Source organism: Diprion similis, chromosome 10 (genome assembly GCF_021155765.1).
Source record: "Diprion similis isolate iyDipSimi1 chromosome 10, iyDipSimi1.1, whole genome shotgun sequence".
In the NCBI taxonomy this organism is placed as follows: domain Eukaryota; kingdom Metazoa; phylum Arthropoda; class Insecta; order Hymenoptera; family Diprionidae; genus Diprion; species Diprion similis.
Window position 1 is genome coordinate 12,967,501 of NC_060114.1, and position 18,792 is coordinate 12,986,292.

General features: G+C 38.3%; 2 protein-coding genes and 1 long non-coding RNA gene across 4 annotated transcripts in view; 1 reads left to right on the forward strand and 2 right to left on the reverse strand.

Moving 5' to 3' along the window:
- LOC124411075 overlaps nt 1-11,150 on the reverse strand; it is a 169,323-nt gene extending 158,173 nt beyond the window's left edge. Inside the window, exon 1 of the long non-coding RNA XR_006929637.1 lies at nt 10,309-11,150. This is a non-coding gene — a long non-coding RNA (uncharacterized LOC124411075). The remainder of the gene's footprint in view (nt 1-10,308) is intronic.
- Nucleotides 11,151-11,419: 269 nt separating this feature from the next.
- Nucleotides 11,420-16,966, forward strand: LOC124411066 (probable ATP-dependent RNA helicase DHX34). Of its 2 annotated transcripts, XM_046889925.1 has the most exons (15): nt 11,421-12,128; nt 12,375-12,541; nt 12,653-12,859; nt 12,943-13,075; nt 13,162-13,310; nt 13,526-13,758; nt 13,878-14,064; nt 14,160-14,354; nt 14,439-14,648; nt 14,728-15,096; nt 15,182-15,357; nt 15,454-15,564; nt 15,673-15,794; nt 16,288-16,546; nt 16,634-16,966. In XM_046889925.1, the coding sequence occupies exons 1-15, from the start codon at nt 11,477-11,479 to the stop codon at nt 16,908-16,910; spliced, it is 3,447 nt and encodes a 1,148-aa protein (XP_046745881.1). In that variant the 5' UTR covers nt 11,421-11,476; the 3' UTR covers nt 16,911-16,966. The 2 variants fall into 2 exon arrangements, with proteins under 2 accessions (XP_046745883.1, XP_046745881.1); XM_046889927.1 differs by lacking the exon at nt 16,634-16,966 and having other exon boundaries at nt 11,420-12,128; nt 15,678-15,794; nt 16,288-16,445.
- On the reverse strand, nt 16,956-18,742 carry LOC124411069 (GPI mannosyltransferase 2). The gene has a single exon (XM_046889931.1). It carries the CDS (start codon nt 18,541-18,543, stop codon nt 17,053-17,055), a length of 1,491 nt encoding a protein of 496 aa, XP_046745887.1. The 5' UTR covers nt 18,544-18,742; the 3' UTR covers nt 16,956-17,052.
- Between the last annotated feature and the right edge of the window lie 50 nt (nt 18,743-18,792).

Sequence of the window (18,792 nt, forward strand, 5' to 3'; positions counted from 1 at the left end):
GAAAAAAAAAAAAAAAAAAACTGATCCATCCACACGCGGCGTATTTTCGGGCTGGACAAAGAAAACTCGGGCGTCGAATTTCTTTAGCTTGCAATGTTTAGAATTTACCGAAAGCTCACTTCGACATTATTTTTTTCCAATTTTCTAATTCTCACGTAGGGGTGCGAATTTCTTTCTGGAGGATGTATATTTATTTGTTTTTTTTTTTTTTTTTTTTGTTTTTTTTTCATCGTACAAGTTTTGCATTCGATGAAAGTATCGTCGGTGAAAATTATACGAGAATTTGAATTATCTGATACAAGTTCGAATGGATTAGAAAGTCATTTTTTATAGCATCCTTTTCAATTCTTCCAAATCATTGTTTCTTGTTTTGCGTTTTTTTTTTCCATAAGCAAACTTTCAGTTTTTAATTAAAATATAACTACCATCCACGCATTGTTTAAAAAAACTTCTGATTAGACTTTTGAAAATAAATCAACTAATAATTGCAAATTCCTGATAAGATATACAGATATTAGAAAATCTTCAAGTTTTTACCGAAATATAATATTCGTTCTTGCATATAGTTCAATTAATTTGAATTGAGGTCAAATATACTTGTAGTGAAAAAAAAGAATATAAAAAAAAAAAAAAAATAAAGTTGAAAAATTTTGAGTCAATTTAATACATGGTAAATCGATAAATGATACGATAATCACAAGCATGCAGTAGGTACTGCAAAAAAAATCGTACAAGTATAAGTATTCTTCCACGTTTCCTTTGATTGTTTTTTAGTTTTTCGTTTTCCCTGTCGAGTATAATGACTCGAACATCCCCTCTTGAAGGCAGCTCGCACGAAACAAACCGAGAGCGGATTACAGGAGGATTTGAGTACGGAAATGGAAGTGGAAAGGAGCGTGCATGCGTCGGGGAGACGAAAAAGCTCGCCTCGTCCTGACTGATTCACTTACAGAGTGCTGATCTGTGAATTTGGGATGAAGGGAATTTGCGAAAATAAGTTCACAGCCCTCGCAAATGAAATTGCGCCACCCTCGCCCTTTGGTGGTAAGTTCAGGGGCAGAAGGGAAGATTACTAACCTGAATTATACTCGCTATATCCGCGCACCCGAAGGACTAAAACTGTGTAAAGCATGCAAGGCGAGCTGTTGGATCGTATGAATTTGTGTGTATAAAATACAAACGTTAGATTTTTATAAAAATTTCTTTTTGTCAAATTTAAGAACAAATATTCATTTACTTCGTAGATTCTTTAGAACTTGTCAACCGGTGTAATAAATTATACAGAATTTTTATTCTGTAAAAACATTCTCGCGTAAAAAGAATTATTAACAATTCTAACAGACTAAACATATTTGACGCTATTTTTGAAACTACATCTAAAAAAAAAATCTATTTTACTTCATCGGTGTAATTCATTTTCATTTCGAGTTGTGATAATGTCTGAATTATATGTAAACGATAATTTCGAAGTAAACTTTCTTGTACCGATACTTCGATAAAATTATTATCTACAAGCGTAGTACAGAAAAGACCACTTTCAAGTCCTAGGTCTTAAAAATGGTTATTTCTGTACAGCGCGCATGCGCTGTCGCGTAAAAATCTGACATTGCGCGACCCTAACCTCAATTTCATGCTTCGTGAAAAAACGCGTCAGAGGCCATTCATTAATGACATAAAGATCCCGAGGGGGACGAGAGGAGAGTAGATTAGGTAAAAGTCAGTCTTACGTAATATTTCCCAAGACTGAATGTGGATAATAGAAATTTTCTACTGAGAAAAAATATCGGTACAGCAATGTCTCAGGAACCAAAAATCGCACAGAAAATTAATGAGCAATTTCAAAAGCTGAAAAAAAATGTCTACATGAACGTTCCACAATCTGTTGAGTATATTTTTTAATTTTTAATATAAAATTTGAAAAGATCGAGTTTGCCTCCTCGTTAGAAAATCTACTAATGTAGGTGCAGCCGAACAAGGTAAGGCAAGGGAATTAAAGGAAAGGCAAGACTGACTGGCGTCTGGCGCCTGCCTACTACTCTGACTTCTCGAACGCTATGCATAAAGCATGAAAATAAATCACGATAAACTCACACCGCGACGTAGGTATGTGCTACGAGGCCTTGTAGTGGTGTTCAACGTTCCAAGTCCTACAGACAACGGATCTAGGACTAGCCCAAGAAAAGTTGCCTTAGACGGTTAGAATTTCGATAAATCGCTCTTTCTCTCTCTCTCTCTCTGTTCTCTTATATTATATAGATATATATGTTCGATCGACTTCACAAGCGAACGATACCACCGCGTTATTTACACTCCCTGCACTTGGCTACTGCCCAAACAGAAGTCCACAGCCAGGAACTTACGGGTACATAGTATCTCATAGGCTCTATACAACATACTTGTCTACGACTTTGGACGCCATTTAGAGTTAGAGATTCGGAATAGATTTTTACACAATTCGACATGACGATTTCCCTCGTCATTGGCTCGTCATAAGTGGAATTTAACCCTCCGTGTGAAAACTCTGAGTCTTTTAGGGAACAGTCGTTTGAACATTAATTTTTTTACTTTTGAATGATGTAGTTAAGAGTTTGAGAAGAAACCCTGAATTTTTTTCCGATTTATTGAAAGCCTAAGAGAATTTGAAAAAGTGTGCAGACAAAAGGTGAAAAAACCAGTGTTCACAGGGAGGGTTGAGTGTTCACTGTTCTAACATAAGTTCATGGAAGGTTGTCAAGAGCTGATGTAGAATTTTGAATAACCATCACCGTCGTTGTCTGATGCTTCCCAACTCCTAAAGTAAAGATTCAACAAAATTCATGTTTAGAATTGATACGTAACAAGAATTAGACACGATTGTTCATTCATTTCATACAATCGCAAGATATTCTGAAACACGATGTGATAACTTTTTTCTCCCAAGACTTTCAACGTCTGCAGACTTCACGCCGCTTGATGCATGGATGATGAAGAAATGATGAAACTGGGAATAAAATATAACCAAGTAGATGAATGAATGAATGAATGAATGAATGAAGAAGTAGGTAGAATATATTCTAACGCTGATTAAACTTAGGTTCAAGTATTGTATATAAGGAGAAACCCCCATAACGAGCCCAGCCAGCGTGACAAATTGTGAATGGAAATGCCACGGCTATTGGGCGAGAGGATAAGGATGGTTTCTCCAAAGTCGTAGTGTAGTCCTGATGGTGTACGTTGAATACACGTGCGTTACCATGCGTTCTAGTATACAGTAGCAACATTAAGCACACATACGCGCAGAGAGCTGGGGGGGGGGGGGCGGGGGGGGGGGGGGGGGGGGGGGGTGAAACGAAACAACAACGGTTCATTCAGAATCCCCCGAAGGCGTTATCTGAAAGCAAAGTAAGATAAGGGAGAGAAGTAGGCCCAGACTGCAGCAGCAGCTAGAGAAGACCAACGAGATTCGAGAGCTACCGTTTGAAATTACGCGTCTGGTTGCTCCGGACGGTGGGTTTTAGGGTTAAATCTGTGTGAGTGGAAATGCCCAGCGACTGAGCTTAGCATTGCATGCAAGAGACTTTTATGGCCCACCATAAAGCACACCGGCTTATGCGCGCCCCCCTAAGCGACCACCGCGACGACGCCTTATCTGCAAAACAGAAGAAGTCGAAGCGAAAGAAGCTGGAAATCTGAATCCACGATCCAGCCATCGTGTATACAGCTACATCTTCTCCGAATTTCTGATCCCCAGGCTCGTCGTCGATCATCGTATTTTCCTCTCCCCCTCCCCCCCCCCCCCCCCCCCCCCCGGCCGTTCTCTTGTAAACTTCGATTATACCACACCATGGTTCAACTCGTTCCATGGTCACATAGTGAATACCGACGCGAATGGAATCGTGTAGAGGACGTGAAAAGGGACCAATTCAATGCGCACCGCGAAGTGACGAGAATGTTGGAAGCATCGTTAAAACTTGCCAACGTCGCGGTAAAAGAAGAAGAAGAAGAAGAAGAAGACGTAGCAGGACTGAAAGCTTATACATAAGCAGTAATAATAATGCAGGTTTTGGAATGAAGTTAGACACTTGGACAAATAATTGCAGTATAATATCTTTCTTCCCAGAAACTCCGGCGAACGGTAATTATATACAGAAGTCAGGGAATGGCTAACATTTCACTTTGAAAGAACGCGTAAGTGCTCAGCTCTCCACTATAGGATAAGGCAATTGCACGTGATACTTGGTAGTATTTTTTAATCGGTGGTACAATTCCTACATGTGAAAAAAAAAAATATGTAAAATAAAATTGCCGAACTATCCATACTTGAAAGTCGATTTATCTTTTAAAAAACAACGATTTTCCTCGTGTCCAGATAAAACGACATTACTTGACGTTTTTAGGAGATTCCCAAGATAGTTTTAACCACTATAAGTCACACCAATACAACAATATTCTCTGCAGTTCATCAATATCTAGATATCTTGACCAGGTGACAGTGAAAAATGCTGAAGTGTAACCAACAACCTAATGAAGAAAGAATCCACATCAATATACTTCTCAAAAAGTACCGAAAAAAAAAAAAAAAAAAAAAACATTCCAACTCTCCTCATTTCAACATTAACCGAGGAAACGTGTTTCTTATTCAATTCTCCAAAACCTAGACAATCGGAAGGTGGATATGAGAGAGTTTAAAGTTGCAACCAGTACAGTAAAGTACCTATCAGGTGAAAGGGGTCAAAGCCGAGTTGCAGGACCAGGGAGATTTGGACTTGGACGAATTCCAAGAGTCAGGATGATCGCGATGCTGCGGTGCCGGTTCATAGGTATCACAGTATTATAGCGGTACAGCGGGCATTCAGTTTTATCGTATATATCCCTCGGCTCTGCACAGATACGGTCACCCCGGAGATAACCCGAGTCTGACCTTATTATATCTAGCTGAGACCGTTCCTCGCTTCAGCAGCATCAGTAGCCGCGTACCGCGCGATAATAAACTTATTTAACGTTTAAGAGTTAGCCATATAGGTATGTATTATACACACATATTACAGATATGTACGTAATACGTTCGAGTGAATTTCGCGGATTTGATATTCTTTCGATTTTCACAACAAGATATGCGTGTGCGATGAAGACGAACGACTATAAGTATATTCTTCCTGTCATCATCTTCAGATAAAATATATATGTATAATGACGCGATCATGATGGGGAATAACCCGAAATAGAACCGTACAAGCGTGTCATCGGTCCGCCATCTTCATTTCACGTCAGCATTTCAATTATCGGCTTGCCAAATATAAATGTGTGTTGAAAATACTCTTATTTTTCTTACAACAACCTCGCGTTAGCGTTTTTGATACTGACTGATCGCGTTATATCACGCCATCAGGGACCATTCAGCAAATACATTTGCTTGTGGGGGGAGGGAGGTTTATTTATATACCTCGGATAATGGATTAATAAACTAAAAAGAGGAGGAGTCAAGTCTAAAGTCGTCCAAAAAAGCAAACTTATTTTTTGAACGGCACCTCATCATCTGAAAACATCCAAATCTGAAGATCATAGATGATCATATCTTTTGTATTTTCTTGAGTTATCAGCACTACGAATATTACTCAAGAGCTGTAATTTAAATAAAAAATTTCAAATAAGAGAGCCCAGGACCCCGATAACTTCACTCTCATCGCGTTTTCCATATCGCAATCACATATTAGTATGTTGGGTTGCCTACCACTGAGGAGAATAAGTATCGATCAAACAGACCCACGAAGACTTTAGTCAAGTCAATTCATATAATCACTTTAACGTAACTCCGGAATACGATCACTGAATGCTTCGGCATGAGTTATAAATAACAAAACAACAGCTTGGCGAAATCCACACACTTCGCAGTACGGGCATTTCGAATTCACTCGCGAGGAGTTTGAGCACGCTAACTACCGATAACTCGGCGAGTCTGTTTTATCGATATTTCTCCCCCTTGGTAGTAGGCAACCTAACGTACTGCGACGTTTACTCGGAAACAGCTTGTCCGCTACACTTACATATCATGATGCATAGACTGCACATCTGCAACGGTGGAATAACACTCGTTGTATAAGAGAGAAATTCGCCGTCAATACGCATGATAGGAAGAGGTCCGAGCAGAACGATGGATCGAGATGATAGATGAATACAATTTTAATTCGTGCGTGGGTGGGAATGGGCTGCAATTGAAGCAACAAATGCAGATTACTCCATCAAGAGGCGGAAGGCAGAAAAGGGCGCAGAGCGTACGGGAATGTCTCTCCTCTAACCTCTTCCTCTATACTTCTCTCTTTTAATGGTTTGATGCCGATGAATCGGTACGCTTGTTAAACAGCCCGGACTAACCGCGGACCACCGCGCCGCCACAAACATCGGTTCGTTTGTTCTTCGCCGTCCGTACCGTCGCGGACGGATTTCGACCAATTCGGTCCAATTCAGCTAATTCAAGAGGCCCGGAAACTGAGCTACCTGAACTATGCACATTTAGACATCAGCTCCGCTCGCAATTATTGTACGTAGTACATACGTACTTGTACGTATCTACAAATGTGATTGTGACTTTGTATCATTTATCTACAAATCCATGCAAATCACGATTTAATAACGAACCTAATCTTTACTTGTTCCATGAATTTTTTTTTAATTATATTGGACATTTTTGTACTGTCTATAAATATTTCTTCCTAAGATATGATTTTTATTTTTATAATGTATATTCTGCACCTTGGACAAGATTCAACATCTAATTAAGTATTGTATCAGATTCAAGTTCATTGGATTAAAACGATTTAGTATTTGTTAGTATGATACTCTTATTAAATGATCCTACTTCACATTCCTCTACAAGTAAAACTTTAACTTTAAACTAAACTTGTTTTTCCAGAAGTAGGTATGAAGGGACTTTAAATGTAGTCATTCCCGACCTAATACTATTAGACAGGATAATTTCACTTCCATTACAATGAATCCTTTGAAAAATCATCAAGTTAAATCAACAATTCGAACAGAAAAAAAAATCAAAAAAAAAAGGTAATTAATACACCGATCTTGAAATATAGTTCAAATATATTATACGTAATATACAAAAGCAGTTGAATGACTCCAATTCAGCATATACATATATAGAAGCCAAATATACAGACCCGTTATCAATAACGGCGATGGGTGATTTAATAGGGAAAAAAAAAACGATTGTTGTTTACTGGCCACATCGTAAAACAATTCTGGGTCATCACGTCACGCTTATTATGTATCTAATGTCAAATAACTCTCTCGTGTCTATCCGACTATAATTATCGCACTACGAATGGATAGGAAATTTATCAAACCGCAATAAGAAAGATGCAGACCGCGGAAGATGAATTGTTACGGAATATACAAACAACTCAACTAGCACAGTACATAAATATTTATATATTATACACCATAAATAGATGTATTAACACGCTAACACTTATTTCCACGAGAAAATTCAATGAACTAATTTCAAATTCTGTACAAATAGGGCATTCTGTTATGATGCGTAATAGTGAGAACAAGTGCGTTACCTATAGACAGCTGGCCTTGCCATGGTACAGATATAGCTACATTTTAGCATTACAATGCGCAAAAATTGTATTGTTCAGATATAAATATGTATTATAAGCTGTCTATATCGCCGGGAGGGGGGGGGGAGGGGGGGGGGGGCAAGAATAAGAGTGTGACTCGCGACTACGGTGGTAAAATGTAAAATATGTATGTAACTCGAGCTTCGGCAAAATTAATTCGAGTAGCGCAGCCATGCGTTTAACGATAACAATAATAATAATAATAATAGCAATAATAATAATAATAATAGTAAGCAAGCGTCGGCGCCGACGCACGTAAGAATGCGGTGCAAAGAAGCTACCGGCTCTCTTCTCTTCAAGTGTGTTAATACCGCGGGTATAACATGCGGTAGGCGGAGCTATACGCGGGGGTCAAAGGGCGCAGCCAATCACAGCCGAGTGATAACCATTCCGCTTTGATTCCTGCACCCACCGGCCGAAGACTGCTATAAGCTGCTGCATCCATGTATTTATAGTGTACACGCGTATACGCAACACGCCTGAACACGGCTTGCATTGCAGCAAGTCTTATTAGCGTATGTACGGTCACTGACTAAGCAGTATCCCCCTTGCATGGTGCAAGTCAGAATTTTGGTTGACAGTTTGAATTCTGAACGAGAAAAACTCAGGATTAATACTGTGTTTCAATGCTAGATCGTTGAGAAGAAGAATAAAAACTATCCGATTGGTCGAATCTTTAGACCATCAGACTTCTCGATTGTCGAAATTCAGAACGGTTCGAATTTCCAAAGGGTTAAAATTTGGAATGTTCGTAACTGTGAATGGTTAGAATTCAGGATGATTGTCGGTATTAAGATGCAAAACTTCGAATTGTCAAATGTTTAAAATGCCAAAATCTGTACTGAATTAATTCAATACTTAGAACGGTTCGAATTTTTGAAAGGTTGAAAGTTCGAACGTTCGAAACTGTGACAATGAATAGTGTGAAATTCCTAAACTCTCGAAATTCAGATGGGTTTAAATTTTCTAACATTTCTGAAACGAAGCAAATCTAAATTTATTCAGTGAATCAGATCAATTAGTGTTACTTTTTTTTAAACATAATTTTTTTACGGATCGCGAAATCTGCTCTTTCCATTCGTGTGGACAGATCGAGAGCGATCAATCAAGCGATTTTCGGCGCCACTGTAGGAAGGCAACAAAATCAATCCAATCGCATTTTCCGAGCTCGAATCAATGCGTCGTCGAGATAGACAGCGCGAAAGTAGAAACAACTTGGCAAACAAAGGTACATACATAGAAGAAGGCCGCGAGGCGCACGCACGCATAATCTTGCAATTTGTACTTGTCCGACAAGAGCGACCTTCATGGATATTTCATATCCTCTACTTCACGAATGTATCGATAGGGAAGATTTCGTCGTTTGGTTGATTGCGATTGATTTACTGTCTATTCGTCACTCGTAGCTAGTGATGGAGGTGGTGGTAGTGGTGGGTAAGTCACATACCTACAGGTAAATAAGTGATAAGCATGCGTAAGACCTGATGCTCGATCGAAGCATAGCAAAGGAACCCGAACTGAGGTCGTCGGCATATCCATCGACTTCGATTTCACGGCGTAATAATCATACGAAAGCTCTAAATATTTGTCGAAATTATTATACGATAAGAAGAGAGAAAATTTTTTACAATTACTAAACCTGGGGATCAAAAATGACCTAAAAAAGTTAATTTTTGTCTCGTTACACAATATACTATTTTACGCAGTGAAATATCATTTTATTGAAGTAAAAATGGAACACGTATTCGTCTTAACAATTGAAACTATGTTTATTTTTAATTACTGTGAAAGTATAAAACTCAAAATTCATGTACTACAGTTCGTATTCGACAATGCTGGATAATGTGTGAAAAAACTTCTGCATTTCCCTTCTTATTCAGAAGATAATATCCCATAGCACACCCAATAATTTCTAACAACCCCACAGATAAAGGTGAGCATTTTTTGCCGTTAGCATTTCGCGCTTCGGCTCAATTTATTATAGTAGAAAATATTTGTTAATCGAGTAACAATGGGACGGGTAGCAGATATCCAGCGATACCGAACTGCAAGTTAAGTTGCATACTGGCAGGAGCAGTTTGGAGACGACGACTCCGTTGCGCCTAACTCGTGCAACCTGCGTTGCAGTAATTTTTTCGCCCAGCAACGACGTGCTAAAGTTTACTTTCCTGATAATTCGCATGCCAAATGCCAAAAGGGCGTATAAAAATTATTATATATTTGACTTTTCAAAACTAAAAAGGCGTATAATTTCTTTTTTTTTGTGCCAATTGTTTTGCAAATATATTCTAAGCCTAAAAATGAAAAAATAAAGAATCTTGATTTTTTTTTATACGCCCTTTTGGCTTTAGGCCGACAATTTCCTAAAGCCAAAAGATTTTTTTTTTACAGATCTTTGCGTTTTGAGCGATTTTAAGAAGAATGGCAAAAAAAAATTTTTTATACGCCCTTTTGGCATTAGAGACGCGAATTGATAATGTATCAGTCAACGACTTATGGTAGAGGTAATGAGCAAAATCTAAGACGCAGATTTGGAAAACGAGCGCATTCAAAAACTTGAAAGAGAGTTGAACATGAATAATTTTCTAAAGCACAAATTTAGGGCAACAAGACACATCGTAAACGAATGAGAATATCACTTCGCATGTAGCATGACATTGAAGTGAAATGCAAGTCCAATTGGTAGGTTACTCACATGTTTCCGGTGATGTTGCCGGCGAACTTCAGGCTTCCAGCGTCAATCAAGAGATGCACTCACAACACTAGGATTCATTGGCAGCTAAATACCCGAACAATGAATTTATGAAAAAAAATGTAAAGCTACGCAAATTGGCACGTTCGTTGTACTTCTAGTTGCAAAACTATACAAAATAATATCCATTAGATAACAGTCGAGGATCAGATTTGCGTAATTATACAGCTAAAATTATCAGGAACATGCCACGTTGCGTAATTATACCTTTTTATACGTAAATATACCGAACTTGACACGGAATAGTAAACCACTAACAACCAATTTGAATATCGCTTTTCAATTGTTTTAAATAGAAATTTTTTCACCACGCCGCACTGAAATTTCGTTCTTTGCTCATTCCCGAATTGTTAACCTCGTATAATTGAATTGAATATGTTTAATCTCGTCTATATGCGACCGAGCACTGACCGACTGTTTTTCAACCCTCTGTAAATAACTGAAAACTCGTCGTGACGAACTTTGGTGACCTCCGTCTTTCCAATACGCAGCACGATGTTTGTCAACAGAGGATTAAACATACAAAGCCACGTTCTGTCCCGGACCTACGCGAATACACGAATATGTAACATCGCAGAATGTACGAGGATTTTTCACTTCCCAATCACTACATCCGAACGCACATTATGTCACGTAATGACTGCAATGATCGTTCAGGAAATCACGGCAGTTGTTTTAAATTACCACACCGACACCCCACCTGCATGCTTGCAGTTGTAGAAATAATAAGCGCTGTTTCTTTACCGACTCAGCAACGACGCTCCACCGACACAGCCACGGACACAATACTGAGGAACTGCGTATGACCGTCGATCGATCGCGTCAAGCGTTAATTTCAAATTTCGCCATTAGTGGTGCTGTAGTCTGCAAGGGTAAGGTATGGTAAGGTAATCGCAAGGGCCATGTGACAGCTAGCTAACCTAAATATTTGATAAACATAGTAACATAACCTATGAGAAAGAACGCTTGTGAAAGAATTGAGGTGTCAAATTGACGTAGCGAATGAAAAATACTTTCTGTTGTACAGTTTTTCAGTTTTCACGACTCTCGGTAATGAGAGACTTCCAAATCCTTAATAATCTACATCGCATCATAACGACTGAAAATAAAAATGAGTTATAGAAAAATGCACGACGAAGAACGAACGAGATTTTCATCTGCTAAACGAAAGAGATACGAGGATATGAAACGTAGGAGGAATTCGGATGGAGACAGAACCGATTCACGGCGGGACGAGCGGTCGGATTTTTCATTTCAAAAATATCGCTACGAACTGAGCAAAGTTTTTTCTGCAAATCCTAACCTAGTGCAAGACCCAGAGGATTTTTGGAAATTTGTAGGAAAGTATGAGGCAGTTGAGAAAAAACGCAGCGGTATGAGAACAGAGGACAAATTGCTCGATGATTCGCAACAATCAAGAGACCCGACCGTCTTCCACAGGTCACACTGCTTAAATGTCAAAGTGAATTTAAGTTCGGGAGAACTGTTTGCACGAGTTCCACCTGCGAAAGAATTAACAGACAGTAAATTGTGCAAATTTCGAGATGTAATCAATCTTTATCTAGACTTCAAACAAAAAGAGAAATTTTCAAAGTTAAAAAAACTCAGGGAAAGTCAAGCCAATCTGCCGGTTTATCAGTACCGGGACGAAATCGTTGAAGCTGTTAAAAATGAGCGTGTTGTTATCATAGCTGGGGACACGGGATGCGGAAAGTCCACTCAAGTTCCTCAATACTTGTACAAAGGTGGATTCGGAAGAATTGGTACACAAATTTTATTAGGAATATATTCTCTGAAAACTCTGACTCGACTTGTTTAGTCCCCAGAATTTAAATCTATATCTAAAGACATTTAGATTCACTAAGGATTAAACGCACGAAATAGATAGTTCCCATTAATTGAATGTGCATTTTGCTCAATTTCAAAACTTGAAAGAGATATTATTCAAATAAAATTACTTTTTCCTCATGAACGTTGCCAACGGCTAATGCTTTGTACAATTTTTGCAGCCTGTACTCAACCCCGCAGAATAGCTTGCATATCGCTGGCTAAACGTGTCGCGTTTGAAACTTTGACTGAGAACCTTACAGAAGTTGGCTACCAGATCAGGTTTGAAAAGCAAAGAAATCAGGACACTAAAATCACGTTCATTACCGAAGGCCTGCTGCTACGGCAGGTGATTTCCTGCAATTAACCATTGATATCTAATAAAGCTGATGCTATTTTCATTTCACTCAAATTTCCAGCTCTGAATTAAAATTCCTCAATTTTCAATCATTCTACTTAGGTATCGGGTGAAATGGGATTATCTCATTACGATGTAATCGTGCTTGACGAGGTGCATGAGAGACATTTACATGGAGATTTTTTGTTGGGAATTATGAAATGTATAATACACCAGAGACAGGATTTAAAACTAGTGCTAATGTCTGCTACAATAAATATTCAACTATTCAGTAATTACTTTGCCAAAGAAGATGTCAAGGTGATCCAGGTAGATCTGAACGTCTACATTACCCTTCCAATTATGAACCTTAAACTGCTACTTGAGGAATAACTTACTTATCTCATGTTTAGGTTCCAGGCAGACTGTATCCGATACAGTTGAACTATCGACCGATAGCAGTAGACGATTTACGACAAAAATCCGATAGATTCAACCCAAGTCCATACGTGCAAATCATGCAAATGATTGACAAAAAGTATCCACGTTAGTATTTACACATACTTACATGTCTAACAACTTTTTTTATTATTTGGTAAAAACTTTGCTAGCAATACTTAAAAACATTACAGAAGACGAAAAGGGCGACTTGCTCGTATTCCTCAGCGGGATGAGCGAGATTACTGCAGTTGTTGATTGCGCAAAGGAATATGCTTCTAAAACTAACAATTGGATAGTGTTGCCTTTGCACAGTACTTTGTCCATAGCTGAACAAGACAAGGTGTGTGTTACATGTAATTGATATATTTGTTCCACGAGGAACTAAATTTAAGAATCAGTTTATGTTATCAAAATAAGATATGATATCCAGAATAGTAAAACAGCTTTGCTTCTGAGTATTCATAAGCAAAATGTTGGAACATCGCTTAGAACAGTGGAATGAATTAATGCTAGCGACATTGATGAATAGTAAAAAAGAAAACGTCGCGGTTACAGGTGTTTGATTACGCTCCAGATGGGGTTCGTAAATGCATTGTCTCTACAAATATTGCTGAAACGTCAATAACCATTGACGGAATCAGATTTGTGGTGGACAGTGGAAAGGTGAAGGAAATGAGCTACGATCCGATCTGCAAAATGCAACGGTTGAAAGAATTTTGGATCAGTAAGGCGAGCGCGGAGCAGAGAAAAGGAAGAGCTGGGAGAACGGGACCTGGTGTTTGCTACAGGTCTAGTGAAGGAGGATTTTTTATTGAGAACTATTAAAAAAACTTCAGATATTCAAGCTGATTAATCTTGAAACACACAACATGATATAACATTAGTCTTCCATTTAAACTATTGACAGGCTTTATTCTGAAGAGGAGTACACAGCACTGGAGAAATACTCGACTCCTGAACTTCAGCGGGTACCTCTGGACTCCTTATTATTACAAATGGTTGCCATGGGGCTACCAGATTCGCGGAAGTTTCCGTTTATAGAGCCTCCACCACCAGAGAGTATTGAAAACTCGATACTTTCATTGAAGGAACACGTTAGTGTGAATGGTTAAACTTTTGGATGTTTTGAAGCTGCATGTTTGTATTCATTTCGCACGTCCTATATATATATTGTATTAAAATTTTTCAGGGTGCTTTAACCGATGATGAAAAACTAACTGTCATTGGCAAAACACTCTCGAGACTCCCAGTCGATATAACTATAGGGAAAATGTTGGTGATGGGCTCGCTATTTCACCAAGTTGAACCGGTTTTATCGCTCGCTGCTGCTCTCAGCATTCAAAATCCGTTCACGAACAGAGCATACAGAGACACTGAGTGTGAGGTAAAGAGAGAACAGCGCGTCTTTGTAAGGTTCAGATGATTAGTTAGTTAAGTAATTAATTAAATTATTACCAAACTTTTTAAGAACTCACGGAAGAAACTAGAATCTGACCATGGGGATCCTATAACTTTATTGAACGCGTACAAAGAATGGCTGGAAGTAAAACAGGAAAGCAGTCGTGAAGTTAGAGGAAATTCAAGCACAAGTAGAAAGTGGTGCAAACGACGTGGGCTGGAGGAGCAAAGATTTTATGAAATGACTAAGCTGCGAACGCAATTCAAAGAACTGCTTCAAGTCGGTGAAAATAAAATTCAATAAAAATCTGGCGAATAGTTTTAAATTCAATTCATGAACATACCTTTTTCGCTTCCAGGATTGTGGGCTGCTAAAAAATCTTCAGGAACCAAGCGCCTCAATGACTAGCACAGAGCGGATGCTCAGGCATGGAGAAATGAAGTTACTAAAGACGCTTAAGCGTACTTACAAGCAAACGGCACCTAGAAAACGTAAAGAGTTGAAGTTAGACCTGTTTGATATACAAATGGAAGACAAAGACGATAATGATGGTGAGATTGACATAAAGGACGTAGAATTTCGCATGAGAAACGACTCTTCGCAGGTGCAGAATCTTCTCACGGCAGCAACTGCTTGCAGCTACAAAGACTTGATGATGCTCAAGTTAATTTTGTGCAGCGGATTGTATCCTCAATTTGCTTGCGCCGATGAATTTAACTATTGTAAGGTACAGTGCTCATTTACAATCATATAAGTCATTGTTTTTGGTTCTAATGAAAAAATATCTACTAAATGTTTATCTCGAATTTCAGTCTACCAGTGAACAGCTATTTCACACAAAAGCTAAGCCCTACATTGCTCTTCACCCAATGAGCTTCTTTGGAAATCATCCGCAAGTCCTGCAACTTGAAGAACCAGACATTGTCTCAATGCCAGCGTTTAAATCAAAGTCTCCGCTTAGCCCCAAGCATCAATTGCTAACCTACTTGTAAGAGCAGTTATTCGGAAGAGTACATCGCGTGTCTAATGGCATAAGATCTCCTAACGAGCAGCATCTTTATTAACAATTCGTTTTTGTATTTAGATCACTCCTCGAGACGACCAAACCATATTTAGTAAATACTATGAGGATGCCAGCTGCCCAAACGCTACTGCTTTTTGCGCATGAAATCGATACCAATTACACATTTTCGATGTTAGTATTTGAGAAAATTATTCAATAGAACAATAAAGTTGAAGCAATCAACCGATAAGCAGTACGTACAATGAACTGGAGTAATAAATATTGTTTGAATTATTTTAGTCTAGTCTGCGACTCGTGGCTAAAATTGGAATTTCCGATGCCGGACAGCGGGCAAACATTACTGATGAAAGCCACTAAATTAAGACAGAAATGGGACGTACTTTTAAACCATAGATTGGAAGGTGAGGAAATTTCAGATTATTGGAGGAATGGACAAGTGAAAAATTTTATTTCCAAAATATACTCAATACTATACTTATATAACTATGTTTATTTTACAGTATTCATTGTTTGGTATCTAGTAATTGAATTTGTACATTTTCATAACAACTAATTGACGAAAAGTATTTTATTCTCAACCATAAAGTTGAAAGTAAATTTTAAAAATTCATGGAAATACCCACAGATTATAAAGGATTTTCGAATGAAATTCTTTAGAAGAAAATCGCTGGTAAATTTTTTCGAATATTTTTAAATTTGTATCTGCTAAATATCCTGAAGATATTAGTGGAATTTTCGGAAACGATTTTTTATAACAAAACCAAAGATATTTTCAGTAAATCCAACGGAAACTTATTAACTAAACAACTAAATATATAACCAAATAATAATTGTTAAATTAATAAAATCTAAGAAATTAAAGGCACTCAAATTTCCGCTTGTCATTCATTTCAGAAGCCACGCCGTCGATCACATCGAAAAAGGATACTAGCCAACTTGAGTACGAGCTTAATCAGGAACTGATACAATTCATGCATACTACAGTACCCTACACTATCAAACGCTTGTTGCCTGCCGATTTGAAGATAATTTACGTCGGTTGTGGTGAAAATTACATTGAAGTAAAACCCAATCCCTTTCAAAGTGACTTTGAGTGCGAAACGAATACTGTAAAAGGTGGTGTCCGGTTGACAAACAATATCACCTTCAACTGGCAAGTATTCACATTAGATTTCCCAGCGTAAACTGTCAATTACGTGTGATATGGAATTTTTGAAAACACCTCGTTTGTTTCTTCTAGCCTCGTTGAGTCAGATTGGAGTGACAAATTAGCAGTAGATATGATAGAAACGGAATGGAACTGCACAAACTGTGGCATCACGACTCCAATGACTAGCATTGAGAAGTTGCAGCATCAGAGTAATTGCTTCAAAATAAACCCGGATGACCATCAGGTCTCCGTTGAACCACCCACTGAGCAAAAACCAAACAGCAAGCCGTACGATTGTCCAGAGTGCAAAAAAACCATTTATCTTACGCCTATAGAGATATTAAGACATAAAAAACAACACTTATAATATAGCGTGTATCTATTTAATATTTGCAATAAAGGGCTGAAAAAATTTTATCTGCATCGTAAACTTTCAACGAACAATTTTCCACGTTAAGGTCGAGAATTATATCTGATTTTCCTGTAAGTTGTGTTTATATATAACTCTCTTACGTCCAAGGAAGGTAGTTAGAAAACATACCACATCCTATTCCGGCGTAAATCAGATAATATGATAAAATTATGGTGTCATACTTTGACACGCGAGCCGTTTGAGATAAGAAGAAAACTCTCCACTTTGAAGATAAATTTTCTGGGTATTCGAAATCCATTGCGTTCTCCTTTCTCGGCTCGGATTTATACGACAATTTAGAAGCGCAGTACCAATATAACAATGGGCTTGCCGAGCACAATAAACGAGTGCTCACTTGAACATGTGCAAATGTAGTAAAAATCAATGCTAAACATATTCCGTGAATTGCGAATACAAAAATATCTGGGGAAAGCTTTTTGTTCTTTGGTTTTTCACAATTTCGACCATCGGTTGAAAAGCTTCCTAATGTGTATAGTTGAATTCTGTTCTCACTCAAGTATTTTAAACTTTGACTAAAAATAAGATACAGGGATGGGAATCCAAGAAGTAAATTTGGAAGATTTCCTAACGTCCAATACCGCATAAATCCCACATGCCAATATTTATCCTGAATGTAAGAATATGCAATTGGAATAGAACTGTTGCACCAGGGGGGAATAACAGTTCCGGGTATTAGCAGAGGATCCGTATCCGGATGTTTCTGCACATAGTCTGGTAACGTCACTTCATGATTTGTACAGTATAAACTATAATTGTACAATTGATGTAAGACGTACGGAACGATAGATAGAAACACAACGTTTAAGAGCCAAAGAAAAGAACCTAACATCGTACGGCATCCGAAAGGTAAAGCTGATTCAGCTTGAGAGTTTTGATAATTCCTACTGATTTTGGGAAGCACAGCTCGTATCAAACACTTGACGCACGAGTAGACTGGGAATCCCAGGTTTATCAGTCCGTTGGACCGACAAAGGATAGAGAGACCGATAGGAAGATAAATGTATGGGTTATTTTTAACATAAGCCAGCATGATGTTAAACGATAGCCAAGCGAACATGGACTCAGTGTAAAATGCCGAAAAAAATATGCTGGCTGGATTAATACAGTATAAAATAGCAGCTTTGTACGCCAAAGCAGTGTCTTTGAGAACAATTTTGCTCAGGTCGTAAAGAACTGTGGCAGATTTGACAAAACAGACGAAATTTATCAACAAAGCTGCCAGCATCGTTGTGCTATGGTCATTCAACGAGAAAAAAATGCCTTTCAAAACTACAGATAAGCATCTAATACTCATGGGATATAAGGGATAAAATGCCATGGTCTTTTCATATGTGTACCCATATTTAGCGATGTGTATAAAGTATTGCGCATCCCACCTGAGAAAACCGCCGAATAGATATTCAACTAAGCTGTCATAAATCGATATTTTCATTTCCGGGTCCACCGGACTAACAAAAACTTTGGCATCATGGTCAGGCAATAACTGATTAAATATAAATTGCAGTGAAATAACGGCTAGACGTGAGGTCACTGCAAACCAAAACACTTTTTCCCTTGGTCCGTACATACTGATATTATATTACAAGTATTTTAAAATTTATCCATGTATATTATTGTGGAATTGTGCACGACTCAATGTTGTGGCTTCCCGCTTCTTATCTACAGGCGAGTATTCCTGCTTCCTCACCCGCGGCACCCTTCCTGTGCAGGGAGTGGTTCTGTCAGTTCTTGGACAGCAAACGACTCAAGAGTACCTGCAACATCAACGATTTTGAACAGTATTATCCAGTAGCATTTGGTTTTTTCTTGTCACGCT